We start from the raw sequence: 14,434 nt of genomic DNA on the forward strand, positions 1-14,434 counted from the left end.
CCCTGCCTGTTTAAAAGTCTGTGCTGACCAACTCGCCCCCATCTTCACACAGACCTTCAACAGATCATTGGAGCTGTCTGAAGTTCCCTGCTGCTTCAAATGCTCCACCATCATTCCGGTCCCCAATTTGGAAGGCCAAACAACGTAGTTTCGCTTTCACAACAAAACACAAAGCGCCTTCACGACATGGCGGCGGCGGCAACAACAATACTACTGCGAGAATAAAAGTTACGCCTTCTTTCTTTGCGTGAACATTTGGGCGGCGTTATGCAAATCTTCCCACATTGTGACGTAGACATGTGGGGGCGTGTTAGAACGAGCCGTTTTAGGTAGGCGTGGTTGACACTTAACTTTTATAAAGAATATCTCTTTGGATTTGAGACTTTAGTCTTTGCAACTTTACAGATCTTCTTTATGCACCAAGAGCTTGTAACACTCCAAAGAGAAAGGAACAATTGAAATCGCAGCATATGACCCCTTTAAATAATTGGTATATTTAGATTCAGGTAATTAATAGTGGTGCGTGATTAAGCTTTTTTCTGGGTCTTGCCACATGAAAGAAGAGTTTTTAAGTTGAAGATGTGACAATTCCAAATAAAATAAAATAAAAAAATCTGCCTCAAGACCCCAGCGTTCTAGTCCAGTCCACTGCACTCATTCTATTAATTTTCCAATGTCCATTTCCATTAAAAGTTCTAGTCCCCTTTTCATCTCAGTCAAGCTGTCAATACACTGTATCAATGTCTTCCTTGAATCTTGTGCACTAGTGGATGCGTTTCATCTTAGTATCTCTTAGGAAAAGCCCCATTTCCAAAGAGATGTGAGCAAGTTATTGATTTTTTTGATGATGAAGCTCCACTCCGCTGATGGACATTCAGAAAGACATTTAGGGAATTTAGGGTTAAAAATCAATACAGTATTATGCTGGGTAAATGTGAATATTCCATTATATCCTCTCAATGAGGTAAAGTGCATGATTGTGTTGTGAATCTAGGGAAATCCAATACATCCTTCAAAATAACAATATCGTCCAAGACTGTACACTATGTGTACCAGCACACAGAGAGACAGAAAAAGACCTCATTGAGAACTAAAGCTTTTTCAGACTTTAAGAACATCATAATCCTCACACTTTTGTCCAATATTTAGCCATTTTTTATATTAGTATTATTATTATTAGTAGTAGTAGTATAAAAATATATAACTAAAATACAAATTATGATATAACCAAATAAGTAAAACAAATTAAAATATTATAATATATATTATATAAACTAAAACATTTACTCAAAATTATGTCATAAAATATATTGAATAGTTATTGAGATTGAAATACTAACTCAATATGTAATTAATATATTTAACGAACAGTTTAATAATTAAAAATAATTTTGAAAACTTTATTATTATTACTACTACTGCTACTACTACTATAGATGATTATAATAATAAACAATGATAAATAAACAAACAAACATTTTAATTACTGATATTATAATAATATTTAATGATGCAATATTTATATAATTAAGTGGAATACTTTAATAATTATTTACAAATATTTAAATATATATATTCAAATAGTTCAACTCATTATTATAATTAGTATCACAAATTGCAATTGCAATTGCAATAATTGTAATAATTTCTGAGACTTTAACAACATAATAAACCTCACACTTCTGTCTGATACAGGACTAAATAAAAAGCATACAATTATTAAAAAATATTATTATTATCAATATTAAATAAATATAATTAAAATAATTAGTTAATAAAAACAAATTAAAATACTGTCATATTATAATAATTTAAAAAACTGTAAAAACAAAACAAACCTAATAATTATTTTGCCTATGTTAGAATTTCATGGGTTTGAATTTTCAGAAGAAATCTGAAAACTAAAAAAAAAAAAAAAATCTAATTACTCAAAATGTAAACATTTGTATTGTAAGCCATGACAGGTCAGGAAAAGTTTAATTCTATTATACTAGACAATTTTGCACTCAACTTAAAAGTATATTTCCGTGACTAGAAAAGCTTCAGTATGTTTTGAAGAACACTACTTCAGTGAAAAACTTTCTCCAAAGTCCCAAACGGCAAAATGATGTCAAACTTCAGCTTACTTCCTTCTTGCAATGCACTAAACTTCCCCTGTAATGAAAGCCAGTGGGTTAGTTGCTCCCTTGTAGAGGTGGACGGTAACTGAGATTCGGTGCTGAGCAAAAATGGACAGCATTTATGAAAACTATTTCGTTTTATTATGTTGGATGGATCGATATAAAATAAAAAACTATTTACAAGACAATTTGTTACTGCAATGTCACCTAATGTACTTGACAGCCATTACAAGCTGCAGAGAGAAACACGACAAGCAATAATGTGAGAGCGGCCTTCAAAGTGCTAAATGACACTGACAAAAAGGACACACAGAGAAAGTCTTTTTGTTGAAGAGGTGAGGGCTTTGGGGCCCTATTTTAACGATCTAAGCGCATGATCTAAAGCGCAAGGCACAGGTGCATTTAGGGTGTGTCCAAATTCACTTTTGCTTGTTTAACGACGGGAAAAACGGTCGGCGTGCCCGGCGCATGGTCTAAAAGGGTTGTCCCTATTCTCTTGATGAGTAATGGGTGTGTTTTGGGTATAACGAGCAATAAACCAATCAGAGTCTCATCTCCCATTCCCTTTGAGAGCCAGCTGTGCTCGCGCCATGGCGGGTTCGCTATTTACATGGCGGAATTTAATTTTTTCATTTTTAAAAATGTTTGCGTGCTGCTGCGCATCCTTGTGTGTGTAATAAGCAAAGTGTACGTGCGTTGTGCACCCGCCTATAGGCGCATATTACTAACGCAATCTCAGTTGCCTCAAAATAGCAACGCGCCAGCAATGCGCATGAACACATATCGTTTTCAGACCAGCACGCCCATGGGCGCACAAATGGGTACAAATGCATTCGCTATTTAAACAACGTGGTGCAGGACGTGATAATGATTATTTCGTCAGGCTGAAACTAGCAGAAAACACTTGCGTCGCGCCTGGTGCCGCATTGCACCGGGTGTATGATAGGGCCCTTAAAGACTAAAGTCAACACTAAACCATCTTGAGTACGTCAGTTGTATAATATAAAGTCCTTAGTAGCGCTACAGCCTTTTCGACCCACAAAACGCATCAAATCCAGAATACAAGCAAACAATTCTGAAAATGTATTTCATTTAAACCTTAAAATGACAAATTATATTAAAATATGTACTTTGGGAAGCAAGTAAAGTTTTACAATCTTAAAATATATTTTGAGTATAATAATGGTTGATAAAGTTGTAATATAATTGTAATATAATTTCACATTTTGAAATACATGTATTCATAAATTATTCATTATTAAATTATTAAAAATACAAAATTACAATTATTAAATTATATTAATTATTATATTTTTTAAAGTATCACATAATGAGCTTAAAAACATGCATCATGTCAAAGTTGATAGTAAAATAAGTAAGAAGCCACAATGAGCAACTTCTAAACAATAATCACTTCCCCTGGAATAGTTGCATGTCGTCTACAAGCCAAAGCAGCTGCTTTACAAGACACATGGAACAGTGCTCAGTTAAAACAGAGAAAAAACTGAATCTGCATAATTATAGCGCACTAAATCATCCATTTTGGGTCCAATGGAGAAGACTAATCGATTAGCTGCTCATAAAGCAAACACAATGCAATCTGACAACGCTCGCCCTGAGAAAACGTTAGAGCTCGGGTGAGCGGTTTTCAGCGAAACGTCTCTTAGCGCGCTAGCACATCCTCAAAACCCCAAGATTACAGTAGGAACTCCAAGTCGTCGGTTATGAAAGATCTTTATTCATCTGCGTCAGTCCTCTGGGCAAACAGTCGGTGCAAAATTAAAGCAAATGGAATGTTTTAGGAGCTCAGACCAACAGAAATGTCTCACACTGAATTTTAAGGAGGATATTTATATTTTATGGTGATGACGAGTGTGAGGTAATGCGTGGCGACGGCGAGCGACTCACCGCAGTTGGCCTCATCCGAGCCGTCGGCGCAGTCGGGGTCCTCGTCACACACCCACAGCTTGGAGATGCAGTGCATTGTGGTCTTGCATTGAAACTGGGACGGCGAGCAAGTGTTCTCGGCTGGAGACGTGGAGAGAAGGAGATCATGTGATCAAAACCTTGAGATGAAAAGTTCAGTTGACAAATCACAGACTAACTTTTTCCGCAGACTAACTTTTTCAGATTTTAGAGCTACTTTAGGAATCCAACAGTTTGTCGAGGCTTTTTTCTACTGCGACACTTTTTGAAAGTTCCTGTAGTCTAATATATTACAGATATACAATTTACCTACAATTTACAGTTTAATTAATGTGTGTCTTTTTAAGGGAGTGGGCTTTTTTGAAAATATGCTGAACATGTCAAATAATAATAATAATCATTTTGTAGTCTTTATACATAATACACCATACTGTGTAGTTTCTTTTACTTTTGAATTTGAGTTTAAGTTATGGCTAATACAAATTCCTGGAGAACTTTTTTTGAGGTCCACCTGGATTAATTTCTAAACATTTTATGCTTCCTCTAAGCATGATTAATTCCTGATAAAACAATTAAAACAAGAATGTACCCTGGTGGTCTGACTAACATCAACTTCATCTCTGTTTTCAGACCGTTGCGTGCTAAGCTAAGCTAAGCCTAGACCTGAGATTCCCGGTGGTGGAGCAGCAATCCTGACCCACAGTGCTCTCTCTCCTTTGGGGGGAGGTCTAAAGCCGGCCACTAATGCCATGCTCCATATGCGATTTTCCCTGTTAAACCCTCCCTCTGTTTGGCTAATCAGTGCCCAGGGCTGAGCTCAGCTCCCCTGGATCCGTCAGACCCCCTCAAAAGCCTCTTAGAGTTCTGGGGACCCTCCGGGCTCCGTCCCATCCAACTCTGTTAATGATTTTCCTTGATTTTTATTTCTTTCTTTCTGATTCTCTCTCGGAGAAGACAGACAGCTTATCTTCTTCGCTCTCCCATAAGGGCGTACCAGAACCGGGCGTCTTATCAAAACCCAGCCAGATACTCGGCTCTGGGGAGGAGTGAGAAATTAGGCTCCTGCTGTGGCTTCAAATGGAGGATTCAGATCTGAGCGAGAGCATCAGCTTCTGCCAGTCTCCTCCTTCTGTACCGCCACTTAAAATAAGACTTGCATTTGGATTAGAATTCAAATCCCCGTTGCACAAAGTAATGATTACTGCAGCCTGACTTCTGAAGGTGACACAGGACGGCTTCTTTGCTTCCTGGTTAGCGAGTCTACCTCGCTTTCTTTTTTTTCTCATTTCCTTCGAAAGCGCTTTGCAGCCGAGGAATGAGAAAACAAAACAAAACTTTCGGGAATGTTTACCAGGCTCCTCGCTTGACACTTTTCTCATCAACCGATTCAAAGTTCTCAAACATTTTGTTGAATCTGTCTGAGTTTGACCTTCGTGAGCCAATAAACACATTCAGAAGTCATAAAGGAGGAGATTTAAATCTATTTTCGACCTCTTTTGCTCTCATTTTGGGTGTTTTCCTCTCCTGATGGGAAATCTAGCTCAACAGGATTCTTTAAGTAACGATGAAAACGAATGCCAATCATTGTCATCTATGTCAAATTTGAGAGAGAGAAAAAATGAGTCCTAGTGTCTCTTACGGCAATCGGTTTCATCTTCACCATCTCCGCAGTCATCTTGTCCGTTACAGCGCAGGTTTATAGGGATGCACTTCTGCCGGTTAGTGCACTTAAACTGGCCAGACAGGCAGATATACGAGTCTGAAAACAAATGCAAACAAGGATATCACTGTATGATACATCATACTGCATTATGCTTGGTCTCCATTTATCCATCTATCAATCTATAATTACCACAGTTGGCTTCATCCGAGTTGTCTCCGCAGTCATTCTCTCCATCACAGATGAAGGGAGGGAGGGCACACAAACCCGTTCCGCACTGGAACCTTCCGGGCTGGCATTTAAACTCCGCTGTAAGCAGAAGAAAGAACAAATGTATGAACGAATGAACGAAAAAAAGAAAGAAAGAAAGCAAGAAAGAGAGAGAGAGAGAGAGAGAGAGAGAGAGAGAGAGAGAGAGAGAGAGAGAGAAATAAAAACAACAGAAGAAATAAAATAAACAAATAAATAAAAGAAACACAGACAAAACAGAAATGCAAACAGAATGAACAAACAAAAAGAGGAAAGAAGAAAGAAAATAAATGAAAAACAGACAGAAAGGTTTAAAGACAGACAGCTTAAACAAATAAACTAATGGAAAAGGATAGAACAAAGAATGAATTAATGAACAAGGAAATCAGCAAATGAAAGAAAGACAGATAAATGTATAAGAAAGAAAGAAAGAAAGAAAGAAAGAAAGAAAGAAAGAAAGAAAGAAATACAAGGATATACAAAGATAAAAAAATAAAGAAAATTTAAGACAGACAGAAAGACAAACAAAATGAGCAAATAAGAAAGAAAGAAAGAAAGAAAGAAAGAAAGAAAGAAAGAAAGAAGAAAAAAATAAATAAGGACAAACAAAGATTCAAAGGCAAACAGACATAATGCACAAGAAAATGCAGAAATGAATGAAGAAAGAATGAGTGAATGAACAAGTAAATAAACAAATGAAAGACAGAAATGATTGAAAGACATACAGAATAAACAAACAAGGACAAATAAACAAAAATGAAGAGGAAAAAATGAAAGATAGCAAGACAATAAATGAACAAACAAACAGAACAAAGTAATAACAAAGAACATGTGAATAAAGTGAGTGAGTAAATGAGCAATTGTTCAGCTAAATGAGCAAACAATCAAAATAAAGACAGAAAAGTTGAAAGACAGAGATAAAACAAAACACAGGCAGAGAGTCAGACAGACATATTGCACAGAAAGAAAGAGCATACTATAGAAAGGTGCCTTTCTTTTTTTCCTGGAGTTTAACACAAATGTCTATTGTTCGCTGTCAGCTTTGGCTCTATAGCATCTCAATGTGCGATAAACTGCTAGTCGAGATGACAAATACTTCACAAAACCTGATCCATTTCTGCAGCTCTTTGCAGTGAATTAGACTATTCACCTCTCAATCAAGCAAGTGCTAGCACATTACAAATGACCCATTCAAAGAAATACTTGAATATAAACTTGATGACAGACAAATCTTTATTCAAAAATAATCGCTCCATGAACCGGCGAGCAAAATTACAGGAATAAGTTGTCACAAAAAGATTTTCCTGTGCACAACTCATAGAATAAATAGCTCAAATGTCTAAAGAATTTCTTTCTTTCAGTTGAGCTTAAAGAAATCGTAATTGATCGTGGAGTCACTTAAAGACACTCAAAGTTCACAAGTGGAATATATATTGAAGTGAATTATCAGGACCAAATCTCTCAACCTAGGGAGCTTTCTTTCTGTCTACTGCAAACAAAGACACAAATCAGAAGGGATTCCAACAGAGTTTGATGTTAGCATGTTGCTAAGCTAATAGCACAACAACTCTAAATTCTTAAAACTCTAAAAATTTCAATTCAATTATTTTTCTACATTGCATTCTGTAATGGATACATTCAATGCTGCCTTCCAATTTGGCCAAACAAGATATCGTAAAAGTAATCTCACCTATGATCCCTTCTCTCTAGGTAGGCAGCTTACTAGATTTTGAGTCCTATAGACACTACAAGGCACTACAATTATGTACTTTTCACCAGCTTAACCAGTTTGGCTGACTTCCACCATGTTTGGCTACTTACGGCAATCTGCCGGCTCGTCGGATCCATCTCCGCAGTCGTCCACGGTGTCGCATTTCCACCAGAAGGGAATACACTCATCCGTACCACAGCGGAACTACACACACAGAGAAACAACCTCTTGAACAACTATTTATCGAGTAGCACACTGGATATAATTGGTAGTTGAAAGTGGTGCCATGAGTAGTTGAGCTACAGCGAAACCCTTATTCTGGCTCCTGAGGTAATTATAAAGTCACACCTGACTGGCGGTGCAGTTAGACAAACAGGTTTTGTTGTCGTTCGCCAGGTAGAAGTGCGTAGGGCAAGCACACTTGTATCCCCCAGCAGGGGAAAGAAGGCATAGGTGACTGCACCCTCCATTAGTCACCTGACACTGATGCTTTGGCACTGAGGACAAACAGCAAACAATAAAAAACAAGGCCGAAACAACATGCGGCTCTAGCACAAAAAGTCATCTGAAGACTAATCCAAGCTGACAAGAGCTTCTTGCCATAATACCGTCAGGCTGTCGGAGTGGATGGCAGACTTTAATGTCTCGAATGGTTTGCCAGGAGCTGAGAAGTTCTGTATGTTGGCCGCCGGATGTCTTGTGCGAGCGACTGAGGGTTTTCGACTTCTGGTCGCACCAGTAGATGAAGTCCTCAAACAGTGTGAGACCCGTTACGCCACCTATGTCCTTGATTGGGACTAGAAATTGGGATTGAGAGATCTTATTGAGGACAATTCGAAACACGACGAGATAACATTCGAGACAAGGCAAAACTTACCTTTGTGTCTTTTTGTACCATCCATATTTGAAAATAAGATATGGTTCTCGTCGGCCCAGTAGATCCTTTTGTTGATGTGGTCAATGGTCAAGGCTGAGGGAGAATGCATTTCTGTATCGATTATGACACGTGGCTTGCTGCCGTCCATGCCGATCCGTCCAATTTGGGGCTGCTCGCAACAGTCGATCCAGAACACAAATCTAAGGCACCATGGGAATAAATGGCTTTAAATGGTGCAGTGCTTCTTAAAAGTCTACTCAAAAGCAATGCGTTCTGGGATTGCGAACAATAGGCAATAATAAGCATCATTTACCCCATGAGAGTGTCGAGAGCCAGAGCGGTTGGATTTCTCAAGCCAGTCCTCAGCAGTACAGTCGGGTAGAGTCCATTAGCTTTCGCCACCTCGAGGGTCTTTCTCTCGCCGTCACACCAGTACAGATTCTTGCCGATCCAGTCCACAGAGAGAGCACTGGGGACCGACGTCCTGTGAACCACCTGAGAAAACAGCAGTCAAGTACAGTCGGTCTCTTTTGGCCGGTTATTCACACGGATTTATCCACAGCCAGTACCGCAGGGAACAAATGCTTCCTAGCAGAAAAGTTCAGAATGGTGAGTGTGAGATACAGCTGTGCACTTGCTGGTAGAGTCATACAAAGTAAGGCTTTATTGTTTCTGCCAACAGTTATTGTCATGACAGGAATTTAAATGCTATTTTTTAACCAGAAACAAACAGAAATATGTTCATGTAAACCCAATTATGCATTTTTTGTTTCTTAACTGGTGGTTTGCAGGTCCACAAAAATAGCTAGCATAGCATTTATCCAGCAAGTTTTCACTGCAAAAACTCAAACTACAACAACAAAAACATTCAACTACTTGTAAATGTAGGTGTGAGGGGGCTTTGTTTCTTCAAATAAAATGAAAAATTCAAGGATATGATAACCTCTAGATGTGTTGTTTCTTAATTGATGGTTTACAGGTTCACAGAACAGTTAGCATCGCATTTAGCCAGCAAATTAGCAAGTTTTCACTGCAAAAAGCTGAACTACAACAACAACAACGTACTTGTAAATGTAGGATAAAGTGGGAGTGAATGGGGTTTTCTTTTTTCAAATAAAACGAAAAAGTCAAGGCTATGATAATCTCTAGATGTGCAGTTCTCAACTAGTGGCTTGCAAGTCCACAAAAATAGTTAGCATAGCAGTTAGCCAGCAAATTAGCAAGTTTTCACAGCAAAAAGTCAAACTACAGCAACAACGCTCAACAACTAGTAAACATAGGATAAAGTTGGGTGTGAAGGTGCTTTCTTTCTTTGCAGTGATAAGTTCAAGGCTATGATAATCTCTAGATGTGTATTTCTATTAGCAACCTGTAAACTCTCGACTGTAAATGAAGAATTGGGGTCCTAAAACCAAGAGAACGCTGAGCTAGACTTTAAATTATTATTGTACATTATTGCTAATTATCAGCGGGTTACATAACCGCTCATTACAGCACTTCAAACTCCCCAAAAATGGCAAGAAAAGTTCCCAAAAGAAGTAGTTTTAAAAAAGGCACTTTACAACATTTCACTGCTCATTCTGATCACAGAAACTGCCTGTTTGGCATAAACAATACTCTTTCCAGCTGGCGGATAATCCAGTGCTTTTAATCATTTTCGCTCTTGGTTGCTGGTGCCCCCTGCCTAGCGCTTTAAGAGTAAGAGTAACATTCTGCAAGCTGATGAACATTAGAGATGAACATTAAATACATTTTGCCTCAGACTGGGCCGTACCATCAGCGCTAATTAAAACTAGCCTAGCCATGATGAATTTCGACATCACAGGTTTTCTAGATGCTGTGCTCACCGGGGAAACTAGCATCTTCAGGTAAATGGTACAGAACCACAGAGTGGGGATACACCACTGGGTGAAAGTGTAAAAAAATATGAACTGGGCAAGCAAAACAATAGCAACAAAATGTGGCAAATTCAATTACTAAGTCAGTTAAGTCAAAATAACGCATTGCACGCAAAACATACACAAAGTGCACACATTTTGATTTGTGCCGAATAGGGGAGGTGCATGAGCCTAAATTTATTTCTATAGTGCATTTTCCACATTTTGCTTTAAATAAACTAATTTAGGCTTGTTGTTTATAATAATAAATGTCACTATAATTGATGCTTGTTTTATACTACTTATATTTTGCATTCCTGTTCTGAATACAGTTCAATTTAAAGGTTTTGTTGTAAAGTGAAAGATATTACAATACATGTTTATATTCTGTATTATGTTTGTAAACATTTTATTTACTGGTCTTTTACATTATTTTTGACTGTAAAAAAAAATATATAATGCTACATATCTATGCTTCGTTTACTCTTAACAATGCAATCTAAACCAGGAAATTTGAAAACTAAGGAATGCAAAACAGGTAATGCTGCAAACATGCCCAAACAATGAGCTGCATGGCACAATTCGCGATAATTTACATAATATACATTTATGCTTAATTAACATAAAAAGGATGTGTGATTGCGTTTAAAAAATTGTAAATTTTACAATAAAATTTTACAACTAAAATACTCACAACACTGAGATCAAACTGATCTTGTGGAAAAAATTAATAAATAAATTGCGTTTCCAGATTGCCACCAATGGTCGAAACTGGTACTGCTACTACAGTATTTTCATGCAAAGTGACAGGCACATCATACTGAATATTCATAATGCCTGTGAAACAGTAGGCGCATTTCCATTACCCTTCAAATTGCGCAAATTGAAATTGAGAATTGAAAATACGCCTAATGGAAACGCGTCAATTTCGCAAAAACGCCCATTTATCGCAAAAAAGTTTAATACTTTTTTATCGACATTTATAAAATATCGCCAAAGTTTTGCGCTAATCTGTAATGGAAATGCGCCTAGTGATAAAAACCACAACACTTCAAATCTCTCTAGACGTCTCGGGAGAATCTGGCTCATTTGCAATCATTCAAAGCATTTACCAAGAGCATTTTTACCTTTACCACATTTTTAACTTCCTTGCCTTTACAGAAGCTCTACCTCTCCCTCTCTCTCTCTCTTTTCTCTGTACTATAGCACACTACCATAAATCAGTTCAAGATCCAGAGTTCAATCAAGTTTAATGAGCCATTATGGCTCGATATTAAACGTAACGAGCTCTGGCGGCCCAGCAGGGCAAGGCTGGCACACTATGCCCGTTTTCCTCCCCGAGTAATATACACAAGGGCATTGATGGAGAGGAGTATGAAGACAGACAGCCTCACACACACACTGCGTGGTCTATCATTTCAACCCCAGCTCATTTCATACCAGAAATACCAGTTATTCTCAGACAAAAAGCTTTTATTTATTTGTTGGAGTGATGTAAATATGTCTGCTTTCCCCCCATTGGAATCAAAATTTACCCAGGGGCAGAGGGTATTTGCATATGTCAATCTGGGCATTTCTGGGTTATTTCAAGAGTAATTCAACGTAAACACACACACAAACACACTCGCAAATGTACCTTGAGGTCACTTCCATTCAGGCGCATTCTGTTTATTCTGCGTCCGCTGGGCCTGCTAGTGTCAATCCAATAGATCAACTCCTTCCTGTAGTCAAAGTCTAGAGAGAGTACATTACTGAGTCCCTGCAGAGAAAAAGACAAAGAGAGAGAGAGACAGGCAAACGTGAGATTGACAGATTAGATTTTAAAAGGAAAGGAAAGTCAGAGGATTTGTTTTTTAAACTGGATAAATTCTAATTTTTCACTTCACCTGAAAAATTATATTTCAAATAACGAGATCTATTAGACCAATCGTTTCTAACACAAATTAAAAGGTTTTTGCGGATTTTTTTTATTATAATACTTTTAATAATAATAATAATAATAATAATAACTATTATTTGTATTATTATTATTAACTAAAATTAAATGAAAACAAAAATTAGAAATGTTGCTTCAGGGAAGAAAAAAGTTATTAAAGTACTAAAATTACTAAAACTGAAATAAAAGTATATTAAACTATATATAACAATAAACTATATTTAACACGTTTAAATATTTCCACTATTTCTCTTTTCTTTCCACCAGTTTTTACAAAAAAAAAAAACTTTAAAGTATTAAATTATTTCAACCTAATATAATAATGTAATTTATTATTAAATTCAAAATAAAATAAAATAAATTTTTCTTTGTTTTGGAGGCAAATGTTTTTAGGTTTTGTTTAGGTTTTCAAATTATTTTACTTCTATTTCAGTACATGAAAATATATTTTTGTCATTACCGTGTTTGCATGCTTATTTCTAATATAATGCTATTGATAAATATAAAAAAACAAACAAACAAAAAGTATAAAGAGGACAGGATTGTGGCCAGAATTTGTTGCGAGCCAGACTCGAACTTCCTTTGCCACCATGAGTATTTATCTGATAGTCCAAATCTTCAGCAGCTATCAACCATTAATGAAAAGTGAATAATTTGGTCTTTTCAAATCCATTCAGACCATTTAATTTAAGCAAATGGAAGAATTTGGATGGTATGAGCATGAGTCCAAAAAAAATAATAATGAAAAAAAAAAAGCCAAACATCAAAACATGCATCTTTTATAGTCCATGCCGACTCATTACAGCATCTTCCCGCCACTTTCTCTATACCTTTCTAATTTGCTTTGTTATTTTCACTACCTTCGGTTCGAAATAAGAGCGAGACTTTCTCCGTCTGACAGAAACTTCCCATCATGCACTGCTAGGCCCATAGCCAATCACTTTCCCAGTAGGGGTCTTTCACATTCTGCCGTCTCTCTCTCTGTCGTTCTGTCTCATTCACTCAAACCCCTCGCCGCGTTCAGATCTAATTTGCTGGACCAGACCTTTTAAATCAAACTGATGGAGTTCCGGACTGATGAATCAACCCAAGCGTGCGTTTTTAACTGCTCCTTCGATGGCAAGCCGCTCAATCTCTTCACACACGGGCCGTGAGAGACTTTCTCATCCGACGGTCCCTTCAGAGCCAAATCGGTCATGGTTCCTTTTGCATTTACAAGCAGCTTCATACTGATTTAAAGACCATAACTGATGTTTTCATTAATAACGACTACTATAATGATATATTTACCAGTTGAGAATGATTAAAGGAGCCATAACTTACACATCATCATTTTCAATACTAAGTGGAAAATAGTTGCGATTCCAGTCACAATATGACCTTTTCCGTGTGCAGATATTCCCGGATGTTGATATTCACGTCAATCAAGTGTCTAAAATGCTGTTTCAAGCTCAGTTTGAGCTTGGGAATTTCTATAAAGCATCACAGGTGGCTGTTGATACTGCAGTTTCCTCTGAGCTTTTGGATGTTGTGTCTATATTAAGCTCCATATGCTGTGATCATGTGTTTTTATGAAAGAAATAAGTAGGAAATTAAATGTGAATATGGAGGAAACACACTAAAGAGTTTGAGCTAAACAGGATGGCATCTGTGAGCACAAAAATTACAATAATGGTTATAAAAAGAGATTTTTAACAACTGTATAAGTAAAATTGTATGTTTTAGAGAGCTTTATCCATCATACCTGTTTTAGAAGAGTGTAGTTTGATCCATCCAGACTGATCTTTCGGATTTCATGATGGTCAGCAAGAATAAGAAAAGGCTCCTCCGCTGGAAAACAAAACAAAACAAGTATTTAAACATTTTATATTTTATTTAATGCATGAAAAAATGTATTTATATATGTTATTATACTTTTATCATATTTTTATATGTAATGTGATTTTATATTTTATTTTATTCAATGCAATGCATAAAATATTACACATTTCATAATATTTTATTGTATTTTAAATATAATTATTTTATTTTTTATTTTATTTCATGTAAGAAAACATTTTCCCCACATAAAAAAAAAA

At 36.7% G+C, this 14,434-nt stretch overlaps 1 protein-coding gene across 1 annotated transcript in view; it reads right to left on the minus strand.

The window, feature by feature from the left end:
• LOC107653541 (low-density lipoprotein receptor-related protein 1B-like) overlaps positions 1-14,434 on the minus strand; it is a 302,414-nt gene that overhangs the window by 50,370 nt on the left and 237,610 nt on the right. The window contains exons 55-64 of the mRNA XM_016440286.1: positions 14,101-14,186; positions 12,057-12,179; positions 8,857-9,038; positions 8,544-8,743; positions 8,275-8,463; positions 8,015-8,163; positions 7,777-7,870; positions 5,899-6,015; positions 5,686-5,805; positions 4,029-4,148 (exon numbers count right to left, since the gene is read on the minus strand). Coding sequence (XP_016295772.1) covers positions 4,029-4,148; positions 5,686-5,805; positions 5,899-6,015; positions 7,777-7,870; positions 8,015-8,163; positions 8,275-8,463; positions 8,544-8,743; positions 8,857-9,038; positions 12,057-12,179; positions 14,101-14,186 — 1,380 coding nt within the window. The remainder of the gene's footprint in view (positions 1-4,028; positions 4,149-5,685; positions 5,806-5,898; positions 6,016-7,776; positions 7,871-8,014; positions 8,164-8,274; positions 8,464-8,543; positions 8,744-8,856; positions 9,039-12,056; positions 12,180-14,100; positions 14,187-14,434) is intronic.

This window comes from Sinocyclocheilus anshuiensis, unplaced genomic scaffold (assembly GCF_001515605.1).
Source record: "Sinocyclocheilus anshuiensis isolate Anshui unplaced genomic scaffold, SAMN03320099.WGS_v1.1 scaffold1079, whole genome shotgun sequence".
NCBI classification, from domain to species: domain Eukaryota; kingdom Metazoa; phylum Chordata; class Actinopteri; order Cypriniformes; family Cyprinidae; genus Sinocyclocheilus; species Sinocyclocheilus anshuiensis.